General features: G+C 43.7%; 1 protein-coding gene across 1 annotated transcript in view; it reads left to right on the top strand.

Annotated features, from left to right (window-relative positions):
• LOC112842728 (protein FAM107A) overlaps nucleotides 1-15482 on the top strand; it is a 29519-nt gene extending 14037 nt beyond the window's left edge. The window contains exons 2-4 of the mRNA XM_025899974.1: nucleotides 2607-2709; nucleotides 14688-14829; nucleotides 15363-15482. Coding sequence (XP_025755759.1) covers nucleotides 2607-2709; nucleotides 14688-14829; nucleotides 15363-15482 — 365 coding nt within the window. The remainder of the gene's footprint in view (nucleotides 1-2606; nucleotides 2710-14687; nucleotides 14830-15362) is intronic.
• The last annotated feature ends 1207 nt before the right edge of the window (nucleotides 15483-16689 follow it).

Here is a 16689-nt window from a genome sequence, read left to right as displayed (position 1 = left end):
AGACAGTTCACCTTCTTCCCCTCTTTTCAGCAGATAGTTAGGCTTCTTCTGCACTCTGCACACTTTTTCTCTCATATCTTTCATTCCGAAGAAAAACCTGTTTGGCTCAGTGAGATGAGCACCTGCATTGAAACCAGGTGGCGCAGGTTTGACTCCTACCTGTGGCTTTTGCCGCACATCTTCCCTCCTCTCACTCATTCTGCATTCGTGACACTCTTCGAATTACCCTTTTAAATAAAGCTGTGTTCAGCAAACACTTCACCTTCTACACCTCTTTTCAGCAAATATTTCTGCTTCTTTACATCTTTTCAGCAGAAACTTCTGCTTCTTCAGCTGTTTTCAGCAGATTCCACTACACGGCATTCACACTGCATTTTCGCAGGAAATGCAACTTTTCTAGTTAAGTTTAAAGGTTTATTTGCAAAACGCACAAACAGACAAAATTTAAAGTTACAAATGAAACAAATTCAAATGTGGCGACAGAGCCAGGTTCAGATGTGTGTCACAGGTTAATCTGGCTGTGTGGTATGGCACTTGACCACAGGTGGCGGTAATTGACTCGACTACATTTGAGTGCACACAAAGAAAACTGCATGCTTTAGTTGTAAAGCGAAAATGCTGAAATGGGAGTAATAACACGTACAAGGGGAACGATAACGAAGACAAGATTCTGCTGATCGTTTCTCTTGCTGTCCTGAAAACAGCATCTGCGTGGTGTTAATTGTTTGCTGTTTTCGCGATCGCCTCCTGCATGAGAATATCACCAGCTAAACTCGCAACTTTTTTAAACATTTTGTTGTTCAACAACAACAGCCGGTAGCGGCTCCTGAAAAGCAAGTCTATCACACATCTGTTCGACCAACGCCAGTTGATCTGGAACACTGGCTCATGGAGGGGGCTTTTCCTAATTCATGTGACCCTCACCTTTGACTCATGAACTTGAAGCATTACATACTAAGATTTTGTTTTTAAATATTCTTGAGATTAACTTGAGATTTTAAGATATATTGATGTAGTGTGTGATTTTGCGAAACTTCACGGAGTCATTGTGATGATTTAGAGTGTCATAAAAAATAAAACATGTGTTGTACAGCTCTCTCCATGTACTATACCTTTTCATATGATATACTTGATATGGTTTCTTGACTTTTTTTCAGGGTCAACTTTGAATTTGGTTATAACCCTTTAAAACAGGGGTGGGCAACTCCAGGCCCCGAGGGCCTGTGTCCTGCAGGTTTTAGACTTGATCCAACACAGCTGATTTAAATGGCTAAATGACCTCCTCAACATGTCCTGAAGTTCTCCAGAGGCCTGGTAATGAACTAATCATGTGACTCAGGTGTGTTGACACAGGGTGAGATCTAAAACCTGCAGGACACCAGCCCTCGAGGCCTGGAGTTACCCCTGCCCTAACCCTAACCTGATGGCAGCGATGAGATAGGGTTTAAAGGGTTAACAATGAACGTCAAGGTCAAACGCTTAGCCAACCTAGGTACTCCTGTCCCCCAAAATCTAGTATATTGTTTTTGAAAAATCAATAAAAAAAAATTGTGGTTAATATAAAGTTCTGATTTTCAAATTTGGTGTGACCTTGACCCATTTTTCACCTAAATTAAATCATCTTGAGCTGTTAGTATCTAGCATCAAACAAAATTTGAAAATGATATCTTCAAAACTGAACACTAGACTGCTTAAACAGAACTGATTACATACTTCCTGTCAAGAGAATATTGTATATGTGATCAGCTATATGAAATGTATCTTTTTATTTTATCATTAAGCAGATTTCTACATGACCTTTTCACCTAATAACTTTTGACATGAACTCTTCTTTGATAAACAACTTGCAGCTTCCTCTTTCTGTTTTGGAAGATACAGACTTAGAAAAGGGGAACCTCAGCTCTGAGTTCTGAGAATAACTCTGTTATCTTTGTACACACACACACACACACACACACACACACACACAGAAACATCGTGTATAAATAAAGAAACGCGGACGGTGACAAAGTGCGAGTCCATGAGTGTCTCCTGTGCGAGTGCTCTGTGACCGTCCTCGCAAGTTAAAGAAAATCTGCAGTGTTTGTGTGTTTTCTAACTCAGGTGTCTCAGCTGAACAAAGAACCGCAGGGTGATTTAAAGAAATCCCCTGTCACTCCCTTTGTGGGAGGAAATGATAATCCCTAAAACTGCACTACCACAACAAACTTTAATTAACCTACTAGTTAAATTATGCAGAACTCTGAATGCACTTTCATCAGTTAACATAGATCATAATCTGGATTTAGATAGTTCATGTAAATCTACATTCTTCAAAGAAACTACTGAACAAGAATGACTTTTTTTTCTGGATTTAACAATTTGTGATTAAAAATTCAAAACATTTTAGCAGGTTATGGTTTTACTGTAAAATGCAATTTTAACATTTACATGGTATGGGCCACTTTCTTAGTTTTGTTGACGGTTTTCAGTAATGATCAGATGATCTGTTTGGTAACAGTTGGTAACAACTGAGCGAGTTTAAATATTTTCATCTGTCATTCCTATGAGCTACTCCTTTGACATAATTTCTTTTGTTTTTTTTTAAATTATCATTTCTGTGTCAGATAATGGAGTCAAATCTGGTGCCTGTTTAGAGCACTCAAAACCCATGAAGGCCTCCAGGGCTCACGATGCACTTCACAAGGAACTGCTCCTGGCACATAAGAAGTAGGTACCATATGAAAACTAAATGCCCACATATTTTCTAAAATATGATTGAATTCTAATACGGTCTGTTCATCATTTTTTATCTGACATGCTCACAGTAGCAGAATGGTTGACACTGTTGCATTTGCTGGTTCTGACCTTGTCAAGCTTGCATGCTCTCTCTGTGCCTGTGTGGCTTTCTTTTACTTCTACATGTATGTTAGGTTAGATGGTTATTTGAAATTGGCCATGTGTACAAAGTGCTTCAAATGTATAAAACAGAGCACTTCATGAATGAATGGTTAAATGTGACTTGTAGTCTAAATTACAGTGGTAAATGGCCTGTATTTATATAGCGCTTTTATGGTCCCTAAGGACCCCAAAGCGCTTTACATATCCAGACATCCACCCATTCACACACAGGTGATGGCAAGCTACGTTGTAGCCACAGCCACCCTGGGGCACACTGACAGAGGCGAGGCTGCCGGACACTGGCGCCACCGGGCCCTCTGACCACCACCAGTAGGCAACGGGTGAAGTGTCTTGCCCAAGGACACAACGACCGAGACTGTCCGAGCTGGGGCTCGAACCGGCAACCTTCTGATTACAAGGCGAACTCCCAACTCTTGAGCCACGATCGTGGCTGGTGGTCAGTAAGACTAGAAAAGTGCTACACCACACTATAGGTGGGAGTACATTACATGCAAGTCTTCACCTGTTCTTCAAGGGTCACCCGAGGGCGAGTCTTTTTGTTACAGGCGACTTCTTACAACATGCTGCACATATCTTTACAATCATCTGTGCAGGACATTTTTCAACTGATATCTACCATTACCCAAGTGATAGTTCGTGATTTCTTTGTTAAATACACTAATTGAGCAAGCTAAGCTTTGTCTGTAGAGTCTCTGTTGTTTGTTGTCAATTTTGAGCCAAGTTGGTAACAAACGGGGGCTCGTTCATAGCTTTGAATTCTTTTTGGAAGCACCAAGTACAAGTTAATTCTCCAGAGAGAGGGGTTTTGTATGTTGTCAACACATGTAAGTTAGTTCAAGCTTCTTATTTTAGATTCTCGACTTGGTGAGTCCTACTATTGTTGATTTAAAAGGGGGGACCGTTTTTCCGGCAGGTTTCAGAGATTGTGTTCTGGGTAACTGTACGTGTTTGGTGTCCATAGATGGACAATGATACATCTATCTCAATTGTGTTCTTGACTTGGTAAGTTGTTGTGATGAAGTTTGTCTTAACCAAGAAAGAATTCATCAACTTTTTGTCTCGTGTTGTCTTTTGACAGTTTAGGGGGTTAGTTGGCCATTGCAATAATTCTAGTGTCAAATTTTTCATTTGAAAAATTTTCTGACACTCACTAGTCCGCGGGCGCCTTCGTTCTGTTTAGTGTAAAGTCTCAGTGCGCTGGATTTGGGTTGAAACCCACACATGGAAAGGAGCTTTCTTGTCTTGATGTCAGTGGCTTTTATCTCCTCCTTTCACCAGCTTGTTGTCCTAACGGAGTAAAGGCAGGAGATATGTGTTGATTGCTGGGATCTTGTTCCAGAGGTGTGGACTCGAGTCATATGACTCCAAAGAAGAAAGACTTGTGACTTGACTTGGACTTTTAAACCAATGACTTGCAACTTGAATTGAACATGAAACTGTTTACTTGAAAAGACTTTATTATCTTTATTTTACTCCAAAACCTAAAGTTTAAAACACATATTATTTAATTCATGCGACTGATCCTGTATTAACACACACAGACCGTCTCTTTGTCTTACCACACTCTGTACGTATGTGTGTGTGATCTGCAGCACAGCCAGTCAAATTAATCAGATAAACAAATAAACAAAAACACAGAAAAATGCTTAAGACAAAAAATGCTCCCAAGAATAAAATCTTTCTGGAAAAAAAAAAACCCATAAAAAAAACCCCGAAATGCAATATGCAAAACATGCATAAACCGAACAGAATCAAGCACAGAGATGGAACAACTTCCAGCAAAAGAACGGTAGGTGGTACTTTTCCTTTGCTACAATGAGATAGCTTCTTATTAGTAAATGTTCTCCAATCTGTGTTTTTCTGAACATTGCTTATTAGCGCTGCATGAAGAGTTTTGAGTGTTTTAATAAATCATTTTTTTTTTTATAATTTTTTATTGTATAAAAACTATGAAGATATTAGTGTTCATTAGGGATGGGTATTGATAAGATTTTCACGATTCCGATTCCATTTTCGATTCTGTTTAACGATTCGATTCTTTATCGATTCTTTATCGATTCTTATTTTTAAAAAGGAGAACACTAAGGTCGATTAGCTTAGAATTTTGTTTTATATCTTCTCTTTGAACAAGATAGAAATTTAGGAGTAACATGGCCTTACAAACCCAACAGTGAGATCTTAAGAGATCCACAGCCTACGCCTCTTCAAAGGGGTGTCACAGGGTCCCCAGGAAAAAAAATTGTAAATGTAAAATAATAAAATAAATATTCTTCTGTAGCAATAACAAAGTATAACATAAATTATTCTGTAGCAATTACACAAGAATATCCAGTAATGTCCCTGCCTACAATTAAACACATTCACTTACCGAAAATTGGGGGCATCTGCTGTGGCAAATGGGTGCAAGCCTATAATGAAATTTCCCCTTGTGGGACTAATAAAGGTATATCATATCATATCATATCATATCATAACCACAAACTTAGTCACTGCTCGGTGACATTCGTCTATCCTGGCCTGAAAGGAGATGCTACCGGTAGACTGCAGCGAGAACTGTCAGCATCTGAGCCAGCCAGACTCTGTCTGTCTCTCTCATCATGGTCACCTAAATGCAGCGCAGAGTACTGGCAGGTTTTGTAATAAGGCAGATCGTGCTAACATAATATGCACTGTTAGTTGATTATTTACCTGCCGCATTAACGGGAGAGGACGTGCAAACGTTACCGCTGCTGCTGGGTTGAGATTCACGAGTCCGGAGCGGAATTAAAAACACGACATTCATTTAAGGTTATCGCGTGTTTTGTGAGCAAATGCTTTTGCATATTTGTAGTGTTTCCTCCTTTAAATGAAATATCTACTTTGCAAGTATTGCAAGTTGCCCTGTTGTCATCCGTTCTCATAAAGTATAACCAAACTTTTGAGCGTTTGAACCACTTAAGCTGGGCATACACTGTGTGATCTTTTCAGTCGCGTTATTCAGCTCCTGCTCAAACTGTACGACTGGCTCGCAGGGGTTAGAAGTTCATAGGTCACAATGCAGGGTCTCACACTATATGGCCCGATGCTCTGATGCTCACACTGTGCGTCCATAAAATGAAGGTTATAACGGAAATTCTGTCGCTCGCTCTCCCTCTCTGTCTTTCACTCACACAGATACGCACACCACCACCATCAACTTTGCTAAATTGCTAATGAAAAACATTGATCAGGCAGCTGTGATTGAGCAGCAGTGTAGATCCAACTATTTTCACGGTTGTTGTGGTCGTGATAATTTTGTGGTGCCACATCGAAAAGACTCAGATGAGCTTTCCAAAGTTCTACAAGTGCCTCCATCGCTTGTGTCCAGATCACACGCTGCACTGCTGTGCTACTCCGTCTTTTTCACTGACGTTTATGTGTTTGCGCGTGTGCAGTGTGAGCGGCTGCGGTGACACCCTCGCGACGGTCGGGAGGGTTTGAAATCCTCCCGACCAAGCGATTGATGATCGGGAGCTGGTCGTGAGGTGTTAATCGCTTCTCGTTACCCCATGTATACTACACGATGAACGACGCATGATGAAGGCCAAACTCGGGTCGATCAACAAAACGGTCGCACGACTGAAAAATCGGCTCAAAATGGGCCAAAAATCGCACAGTGTAAGCCCAGCATTAGGTGCCGTGTTTCCTGCCAGATAAATGATGCTCCGCAACGTGGTGACGTCTTTCAGGGCGACTGGAATCGATTAGGGAATCGTTTGCAAAAATGGCAAACAATTCCAAGGAATTGAAAGAGTGGGAACCGGTTCTCAACAAGAACCAGGTTTCGATACCTATCCCTAGTGTTCATATTTATTTATGATTAGTAGGAAACACCTTAAAGTCAAATGCAATTTAAGAAAGGCTGTAATGGATTTTCAACACGAGTTTAATATTCCTTACCTCTGGAAGAGTTGAAAAATACCAGATGAACAAGAGCAAATTGAGCAAATTAACCTCAACAGCCTTCCATATCACAATTTCTGAACACTCATGCCGGGCAGTACAGCATGACTCATCCACAGCAGAAAGCCATCGCAAATACATCATTAAGTGACTTGATTATTGGTTGCAACCTGTCCTGTCTATTGTGGAAAACAAGAGTTTTCAGCACTTTCTGACAGTAGTAGACAGCAAATACAGCTTGGTACAATTACATCAATGCTTCTATCAACACAGAACAATTACATCAAAAACAGAGAATCTCACTGCTGAGAAACGTTCAATGTTAAAAAAGTTGAGCGAGACTGATGATGTTTCAGTTAATGCGGGCATTTGGTCAGACCAAAAGATGATGGGTTTCCATGGTGTCACTATGCACTGGATACAGAAAGGGACGGGTGGGTGAGTTGGTGGGCCCAGCAGTTGCTCTGTGGCCCCCAGCCAGGGAGCAGGAAAGGGCGCAGGCCCCTGCCGGGCACAAGCCGTTCCCACCCGAGGAGTGGGGATGGGCGAGGCGGCAGGCTGTGTCCTGACAGGTCGCATCCTAGGGGCCGGCATGGGACAGTCCGGACCTTCTCCACGCCAACGGCGTCAGGATATGCCGGTGGGAGTGGCGGCGGTGACGGCCTGGACTGGATCCAAGTGGCCTGATTCTCAATCAGCGCCAGATGATGCTCTGTCTGGTCTTGCAGCTCTTCCCACCAGGGGTGTGGCACCCACCGCTTGCTTCCGGTGTGTGGCGGCCATTTCACCAGCTCCTCCCTTTGCTGGCCCAGTCCTGGGTCTGCCGATGGAATTCAACACTGAGACAAGTGAAGGCAGTTCTCCAGTGTGAACATCTAAAACTCTGTGCTGTTCTTGAAATGGCTGACCATGAGGAGTTATTATTCACAGCACAAGAGTGGATCCTGTTGAAGATGGTGGACATCTTGTAACCTTTTGAAGAAACAACAGATTTGACGCAAGGTGAGAACATAGTCGCAATTAGTGCTGTTGTTCCATCCGTACTGTTCCTCAATCACCACCTTAAAAAACTTAAGCCTCAAGTCAATTTCCTGAATGGTCTGGTAAGGAGTCTCCAAGCATCTTTGAACAAAAGATTTCGTGGAATCACTATCAATGTGCGAATGGCTAGAGCAGAAGATGGGATCACTGCCTCCTCAGATCCAGTGTACCTCAAAGCAGCTGCTTTGGATCCAAAACAATGACTTGGTCCCACCTCTGTCTTGTTCTTCCCACTCAGCTGACATCTCAGGATTTGCCTTACTCTCTGTAGATATTTTGTGGTTGCTGTTTTCCTAGCGGCAGCTTCACGGTTCCCATTTGGCTGTGGGGTTCCCAGGTACTTTAAGCTGTCCTCAGTGTCTGTTATGTTGGCTTATGGTAGTGTTATCCCCTTTCCTTTCTTTGTTAGCATACAACTACATTTCTCCAGTCTGAATGGCATTCATTTCAATGTCATTACTGTAGATCCCAATGGCATGGATCAATAAGTCACAGTCTCGTTCACTCCTGGCATAAAGCTTGAGGTGATCAATGTAGAGGAGGAGGCTAATGACTGTGCCATTCCATAGGCTCTATCTGTAGGGAGTCAGTGATTTGACTAAGGGGGTTGAGGCCTATGTAGAACAGTAGTGGGGACAGAGCAGCTCCAAAATGAATGACGACTTCTGCAATTGGCTTGAAACTGACCTATAGTATTGTTCTCCCCATCAAAATCCTATGAAGACTTTTATGCTCCCATTGATCTTTGTAATGTAACCCGTGCCCTTTAGAGGACAAAGACTGCATATAGCCCATAACATGCTAGAAAGGCATTTTCTATTGTTTTATTACACATAACCTGCAAATCAGTATTTTTTCTAAATAAATTGCATGTCGGGTAAAGAGACTCCCTGCCTCCAAGTCTGCTTCCTTCACCGCATCTGTGGCCCCCATCAGATGTGGTGTCAGAAGACAAAACCAGGGGTTGCCTCTTAAAAAGCAAAAGCAGTAAATGGATGATGGTATAGAGGAATCAAAATCAGAATACTTTAAAGAAATTATGTGGGTTACAGACAATAACAATAACAGACTAAACTAAACTAGCTCAATTTAAATATCAAGAATATTACAGAGATGAAATACATATGATTTACATTTAACTGTAACCTGTGAAACTTTGTCATTAGTTATTTTATTGTAGAGAATGTGCAAAAGGGTGTAACTATTGCAGTGTGTACTGTGCATTAGATGGAGGAGTTGTAAGGAGAGAGCCATGGGCAGGAATGACTTCCTGTGTCATTCAGTGATCCATCCATTCATCTTCTTCCGCTTTATCCAGGGCCAAGTTGCAGGGGCAGCAGCCTAAGCAGAGAAGCCCAGACCTCCCTCTCCCTAGCCACCTCCTGTTTGCGGGAACACCAAGGTGTTCCCAGGCCAGCCGAGAGATATAATCTCTCCAGCGTGTCCTGGGTCTGCCCCGGGGCCTCCCGGTGGGGGTCAGCCAGCCACCCTTCGGAGGAAGCTCATTTCCGCCGATTGTATCCGTGATCTCGTTATTTTGGTCACTACCCACAGTTTGTGACCATAGGTGAGGGTAGGGATGTAGATCGACCGGTAAATTGAGAGCTTCGCTTTTACGCTCAGCTCTCTCTTCACCACAGCGGACCGGTGCAGCGTCTGCATCACTCCAGCCGCAGCACTGTCGATCTCGCGCTCTCTTCTCCCATCACTCGTGAACAAGACCCCGAGATACTTAAACTCCTCCACTTGGGGCAGGAACTCGTCCCTGACCCGGAGATGGCACTCCACCCTTTTCCAGCTGAGAACCATGGCCTCAGATTTGGAGGTGCTGATACTCATTCCCGCTGCTTCACACTCGGCTGCAAACTGTTCCAGTGCGAGCTGGAGGCCATCACCCGATGAAGCCAACAGAACCATATCATCTGTGAAAAGGACAGATATGATTCTGAGGCCACCTAAGCGAAAGCCCTCCGCCACTTGGCTGCACCTAGAAATCCTGTCCATAAAAGTTATGAACAGAATGGGTGACAAAGGGCAGCCCTGGCGGAGCCCATCACCCAACAGGAACAAGTCCGACTTATTGCTGGCTATGCGAACCAAGCTCTTGCAACAGTTGTATAGGAATCGAATGGCCTGTAGCAATGGGCCAGACACCCCATACTCCTGCAGCACCTCCCACAGAAAACCCAGAGGGACACGGTCGAACGCCTTCTCCAAGTCCACAAAACACATGTAGACTGGTTGGGCAAACTCCCAAGCGCCCTCAAGTATTCTTGAGAGAATAAAGAGCTGGTCCAATGTCCCGCGACCAGGACAAAAACCGCATTGTTCCTCCTGTATCCGATTTTCGACTAACGGTCAGACACTCCTTTCCAGCACCCTGGCTTAGACATTCCCAGGGAGGCTGGGAAGTGTGATCCCCCTGAAGTTGGAACACACCCTCCAGTCCCCCTTCTTAAAAACGGGTATCACCTCCCCGGTCTGCCAGTCCAGGGGTACCGCCCGTGATCTCCACGCAAAATTGCAGAGGCATGTCAGCCAGGACAGCCCTGCAACATCCAGAGCCTCCAGGAACTCGGTACGGACCTCATCCACACCAGGGACTCTGCCAGCAAGGAGGTGTTTAACTGCCTCAGTGACCTCACCCCCGGAAATTGGCGGGTCATCCCCCTCATCCCCAGACTCTGCTTCCTCCTCGGAAGATGTGTCAGGGGGATTTAAGAGGTCCTCGAAGTATTCCTTCCACCACCCGACAATTTTCTCAGTCGAAGTCAGCAGCACTTCTCCAGCACTATACACAGTGCAGGTAGAGCACCGCTTTCCCCTCCTGAATCGCCTAACGGTTTTCCAGAATCTCTTCGAGGCAGTCCGAAAGTCTTTTTCCATGGCCTCTCCGAACTCCTCCCACACCCGATTGCCCGAGCTGCATTCCGCTTGGCCTGTCAGTACCTATCGGCTGCATCCGAAGTCCCACAGATTAACCAAGCCTGATAGGACTAATTGTGGTCTTCAACAATCCAGCACACAAGAAACACATCCACCTGCATCACTGTCAGCTTATCACCCAGAAGGGTTGGCCTGATGGTACTAAGTGCACTGGAGAAGTCAGAAAAACATGACCCTCACAGTGCTTGGCAGCTGGTCCAAATGGGCGTAGACACGATTGAGCAGGTAGATGATGGTGTCCTCAACTCCGAGGTGGGGCTGGTAAGCAAACTGAAGGGGATCCTGATGTGGCCTGACAATAAGTTGGAGCTGGTCAAGGATGACTCTTTCCAGAGTCTTGATGACAGGGGCCTGTAATCCTGGGGGCCACTGGGAAGTCGTGTCTTTGGTACAGGGACGAGGCATGATGTCTTCCACAGCACTGGGACTCTCTTCAGACCGAGCTTCAACATGAATAGTTTATGACAGACTCCACAAAGCTGGGGGCCACAGGCCTTGAGGACACGGGACTCACCCCATCTGGTCCAGTAGACTTGCCTGAGGGGAGTCTTCTCATTTGTCTCTGAACCTGGTCGTGAGTGGAAAAAGATAGGTAGGGTGATAGAGGGGTGTCGGGACTTTTACAGGAGGCAACGGTGCAATGTGGAGAGTGGTGTGGCTGTGGATGTGTCTGACTACAGGTAAGGCTGTTGGGGGGTGAGCATTCACTGCAGTGTCGAATCTGTTGAAAAACACATTCAATTCATTAGCTCTGTTCTGAGTGTAGATGACTCAGCCCCCAGCCTCTGCTGCTGAATAGCCTGAATTTAGTGATTGTCTTGATGCCACTCCACACCTCTCCCATGCTGTTCTGCTGGAGTTTCCACTCCAGCTCTCTCCTGTTATGGTCCTTAGCCTTTCTGATCTTGCCCTTCAATACCACCTGAACCGTTCTCACCTCCTCTTTTTGCCCATTCTAATGGCCCTCTTCTTGTCATTCAAGAGGCTCTGATGTCTTTACTCACCAACACCTTGTTATTTGGGTAACAATGAAGTTTTATTAGTTTTGCCACCATCTGAGAACAAGCTGTTGGTGAAGTGGCATGGCTCTTACCAGGTAAAGAAAAAGACGAACTGCCAGCAAACCATTCCTTTTCTGTTTGTGCTGGGGGGGATGATTAAGAAGTGACTGAGCAATTCCTACCTGTGTGGGAACCACAGACACAGCTAGATGAGACACGTGCTGACGTCTCTAAAATTAGTGCTCAAGAAAGTCTAGTGTTCAGTTAGATTTGACACAGATCTGTCTTATCCTTTAGCAGCTGGTTCATTTGTGCTGCCAGATGCTCATGGAGCACAGTTGGCTTCTTTAGCCAGTAGATGTGGATCATCTCAGGGGCTGATACTGTCAATCTCCTCCTGCTTGAGACACCTACTTGAATATCTGCCACTGCGATGGATACTAAATCTTGTTTACGGAGGTTTTTGTAGTCTGCTCTTAGCTCCACTAGCCACTAAGCATTGGTGTAATATGTTGTGTCCTTCTCCCATATGGGAAGCTGCTGGACCAGACAGAATCCCAGGTCGCGTGCTGAGACTGGCTGATGTCTTCACAGACATCTTCAACTCATCAATGAGCCAGATGATCGTCCCAGCATGCTTCAAGTCCACCACCATCATCCAGGTGCCAAGGAAATCCTAAGTATCCTGCCTGAATACTACCATTGCCCTGACCCCCATCATCATGAAGTGCTTTGAGAGACTTGTCATGGCACATGTGAAGAGCAACCTCCCCTGCTCATTGGATCCGCTGCAGTTTGCATGCCAGCTGAACAGATCGGCCGAGGATGATATTTACACTGCACTTCACCTCTCCCTTTCCCACCTGGACAAGAAAGACACCTGTGTCAGAATGCTGTTCATAGACTTTAGCTCAGCATTCAACACCATTATCCCCCCAAAACAGTTTGATAAACTCAGCAAGTTGGGGCTGAGCACTTCTCTCTGCAACTGGATACTAGATTTCCTGTCAGAGAGGCATCAGTCCATCCGAATCGGCCACAACATCTCTAGCACCATCAGGCTGAGCACAGGAGCTCCTCAGGGCTGTGTTCTCAGCCCTCTGTTGTTCACTCTCCTGACACACGACTCACCGCCCTACACAGCTCCAACCACATCATCAAGTTTGCTGACGACACAACCGTGGTTGGACTCATCAGCAGCAACGACGAGTCCGTGTACAGAGATGAGGTTCAGCAGCTGGCGTTCTGGTGCAGCGGGAACAACCTGTCATTGAATGTGGACAAAACCAAGGAGATGATCGTCGACTTCAGGAAGACTCGCTCCACCCACACACCACTCAGCATCCAGAGTTCCACAGTAGAAACTCGTAACAGCATCAAGTTCCTCGGAGTTCACATCTCAGACGACCTCATCTGGACCACCAACACCACCTCCATCACCAAAAAAGGCCCAGCAGTGCCTCTACTTCCTGAGACAACTGAAGCGTGGCAACCTCCCCCCTACTATCCTGACTGTGTTATACAGGGACACCATAGAGAGCGTTCTGACCAGCTACATCTCCTTGTGGTTTTGAAACTGCATGTTGGTGATCTCAGTAAACTACAACAGCTTGTTAAAGCAGCTGCCAAGATCATTGGGACATCTCTCCCCCTGCTACAGGACATCTTCCACAACCACTGCATCAGTAAGGCTTCCTGCATTGTGATTGACCCCTCACACCCCTCACATGGACTCTTTTCTCTCCTTCCATTTGGCAGATGCTACCGCAGCATCGAGGCCAGATCCTTGAGACTGCGGAATAGCTTTTTCCCACAAGCCATCAGACTCCTGAACTCACTACCAGGCCTCCCTCTCCCCCCCACCACACACACCCACACAAACTGTTAACCGACCCTTTTGCACTTTACACACCACTCCCTTTGTAAGACATGCTGCTCTATAGACAAAATTTTTTACTCCAGGTTTACAAGCTGCTATACTGGTCACTTTAAACCACTCCAAACTGTAAATTGTAAATTCTAAATTGTAACTTTTCTTGATCCCCTAAGACTTAAGCGTATATTTGTTTTTCTTACTCCTTTTTACATCTATTTAGAAGCCCTTTTCCACTGACGTAACCGGAGCCTTGTCGTCTTGTTTCTCTGTATGCTGCACTGGATATAGCAGAGATAACAATAAAGTTTACTTTGTCTTTGACTTTCCTGGATTCTGTCTCTATTGTATACCTTTTCATGTTGCTACCCAGGGATATGAGTCTTTGCTTGGCAGTGCTCTACAGCTCCAATAGCTAGCTTTGGAATTTCTCCACATGTTGCCTTGATCTTGGGATCTCATCTCCTCCATGGAGGGTACTGCTCCTTGTGGGTCCTTGTAACCAAGCATTTCAGTGGTGTAGATAAGTTATTTGGTTTCAGTGATGGTTGCAGTAGAGATTGCCTGTGCTGCATTTACATTTTCTAGTAGTTGGTACTTCACATAGTCTTAGTAATCAGTCAGTAGGGTCCAGGTTTCCTGCTTAGCTATTTTCAGGTCAGCTGCTTTCGCCTTCAGTCCCTTCAGTTGGACTTGGTACGGGATCTTGGAGGGTGGGGAAGATGATACCCCCCCCTTACCTGACATCCTGGCTCCCCCTTGGTGTAGCTTTCGAGTTTTACCTCATCGATCTTCAGTTATGATAACAGTTGCTTCCAGATGCCGAAACACTGAGCTACTAGTGCTACGACTGCTTCTTTGTTAGTCTAGATTTTAGGCATTGAAGATTCCATAGGTCCCACCTCCTCTTGATGTAACACCTTCCACTGGTAGGTGTAGTAGCATTTCAACAGCCCTGTATTCTCATCTTAACAACAGTTTTTCTCTGCTCTTTATGGATAAAGGGGTTTGGCTCTGAGCAGCAGATCAGAACTTCAGCAGGTGCTTGAGAGGAGGAAAAGGGAACAGAGTTACCAGGATGAGGAACAACATAGTAGGACTCCTCTGGAGAAAGTCCTACTCAGACGTCAGCAGAAACAGCATGAGGTAGTAAACTTAAAGTATTGCATAAGGTTTAGCTACTTTTAGTAAGTGCCTTTATTTAATTGGATCATCCATTATAAACAGTGTCCAGTAGGGTTCAAGACCATTTCCTCCAAGACTACTGTAGGGTATTTACATCTTACAATATAAACCACCCTGAGGTTACAGTTGTTGTGATTTGGTACTATACAAATAAAACTGAACATAATCGTACTAAGGAAGGACTGTAGATAAAATGAGTGGAACTTATAGAAAGTAAAACTTCAGATATCATGAAGAACATTATTAACACAAAACGTGGTAAATGGACTGGTTCAGAATTTTTTGTTTTGTTTTGTTTTTGTTATATACCACCTTTCTACACCAACTGAGAACTCAGTTAAAGCACTTTTTACTACGAGCCTCAATGCTTTTAACATCTCCATACACTCACCCAGATGTATTTTATAAACAATAAACATATTATGTGAAAAGTTACTTTTTCTCTGTCATTTATTTTCAATAATAAGCTTTATGTGCTTGTCTTTGTCTCTTAGAAAGAGAAAAAACATGATGAGGAGGTACGAGAGGAATCCCAGCTGATGGAGTTTGTTAGAGTCCGACAGAACTTAAGAAAGATCCACTCCGTGGTCCAGGACAAGAATGCAAACTCTTGAACTGTTATTGAAAAATATGAAAAGACTTATTGTTTCATTTCACTTTATTCAATGTCTGCTGTCCTTTACATGTAAAAACATTGCTTATTGAAGGGAAAAAAAATTTTAATACAAAATTATGACACACTTTTGTTATACTTTTCAATGCTATATTAGATACTTTTTAAAAAGAAGATATTCATAAATGTAAATAGGAACTGTATTCTTTAACTTGTGCTGTTTAGTTATATTGAAGTCATTTTATAAAGTACTGCTACTTTTATGTTATAATAATACCAGAAATTTTTGCAAACAGTTGCACATGAAATCCTGAATACTGCAGGACAATTTGCATGTTTTGTTGTGAAGTGGAAAAAAATACAAACCAAAATGTAAAATTCACATCTCTATGTTGCTTAGCAAAATTTGGCCAATAACTCTTGTTAGTGATGGAACGTGTGCTGAAGCTTTGGGGCATGTGTCGAGAAATCCAGTATTAGGAATAAAATGATTAAATAAAGCTGTTTTTTATGAATTTTATACACATTGCTATGTGCTCATTAAAGAGTTGGCACTCCGTGTGATGAAGGTCGAAAGCTTCATTCAGCACTATGACTGAATTGAATTATCATGATTGACACGTAGAAGTGCAGAAGGTTTTGCAACATGCGTACACATTATACCGTTTAAAAGTCAGGATGATATTTTCTGGGCCAAGGGATCAGGGTTCAGAATATCCTGAACTTAGATAATAAATAGAATCAGTAGGATAATATTAATAATAAAGGCTAGGCAGGGAGGTGTTTTCTGTTTTATTTCAGGAAAAGAGCAGATACGAGACGAGGTCAGATGTGAACAGAGAGAAAAGATTCGCAGGGAAACGGCAGGACCGCCACTTTGCTTCCCAGAAGAAGATAGTCATAACAATAATTGTTTTTTCTTGTTTTATAAAACTTTACAGCCTGCTCTGATGGTCATCCTCTGTGTGAGGCAGACGGCTGATTTCACACAGAGGTCCAGTGCTGTAAACATGTAAATTCAAGTGCTGAAGCAAATTAAATCTTTTAAACGACAGAAGTTCTCCTGTACTTCCTTAAGAAAAAAACATGTCACCAGAAAGTCTTTTATGAAGATTCTTCGTAATGAGGCTTGCTTCATTAGGGCGAGTGATGTCACTGATGACATCGGAAGCCTTGCTGGTTCAGAAAGTGGTTGGAGTGTTTGTGTA

The sequence above is a fragment of the Oreochromis niloticus genome, linkage group LG3, assembly GCF_001858045.2.
Source record: "Oreochromis niloticus isolate F11D_XX linkage group LG3, O_niloticus_UMD_NMBU, whole genome shotgun sequence".
In the NCBI taxonomy this organism is placed as follows: Eukaryota; Metazoa; Chordata; class Actinopteri; order Cichliformes; family Cichlidae; genus Oreochromis; species Oreochromis niloticus.
The sequence above is the reverse complement of the archived record's forward strand: the minus strand, read 5'-3'. Positions and strand labels throughout refer to the sequence as shown.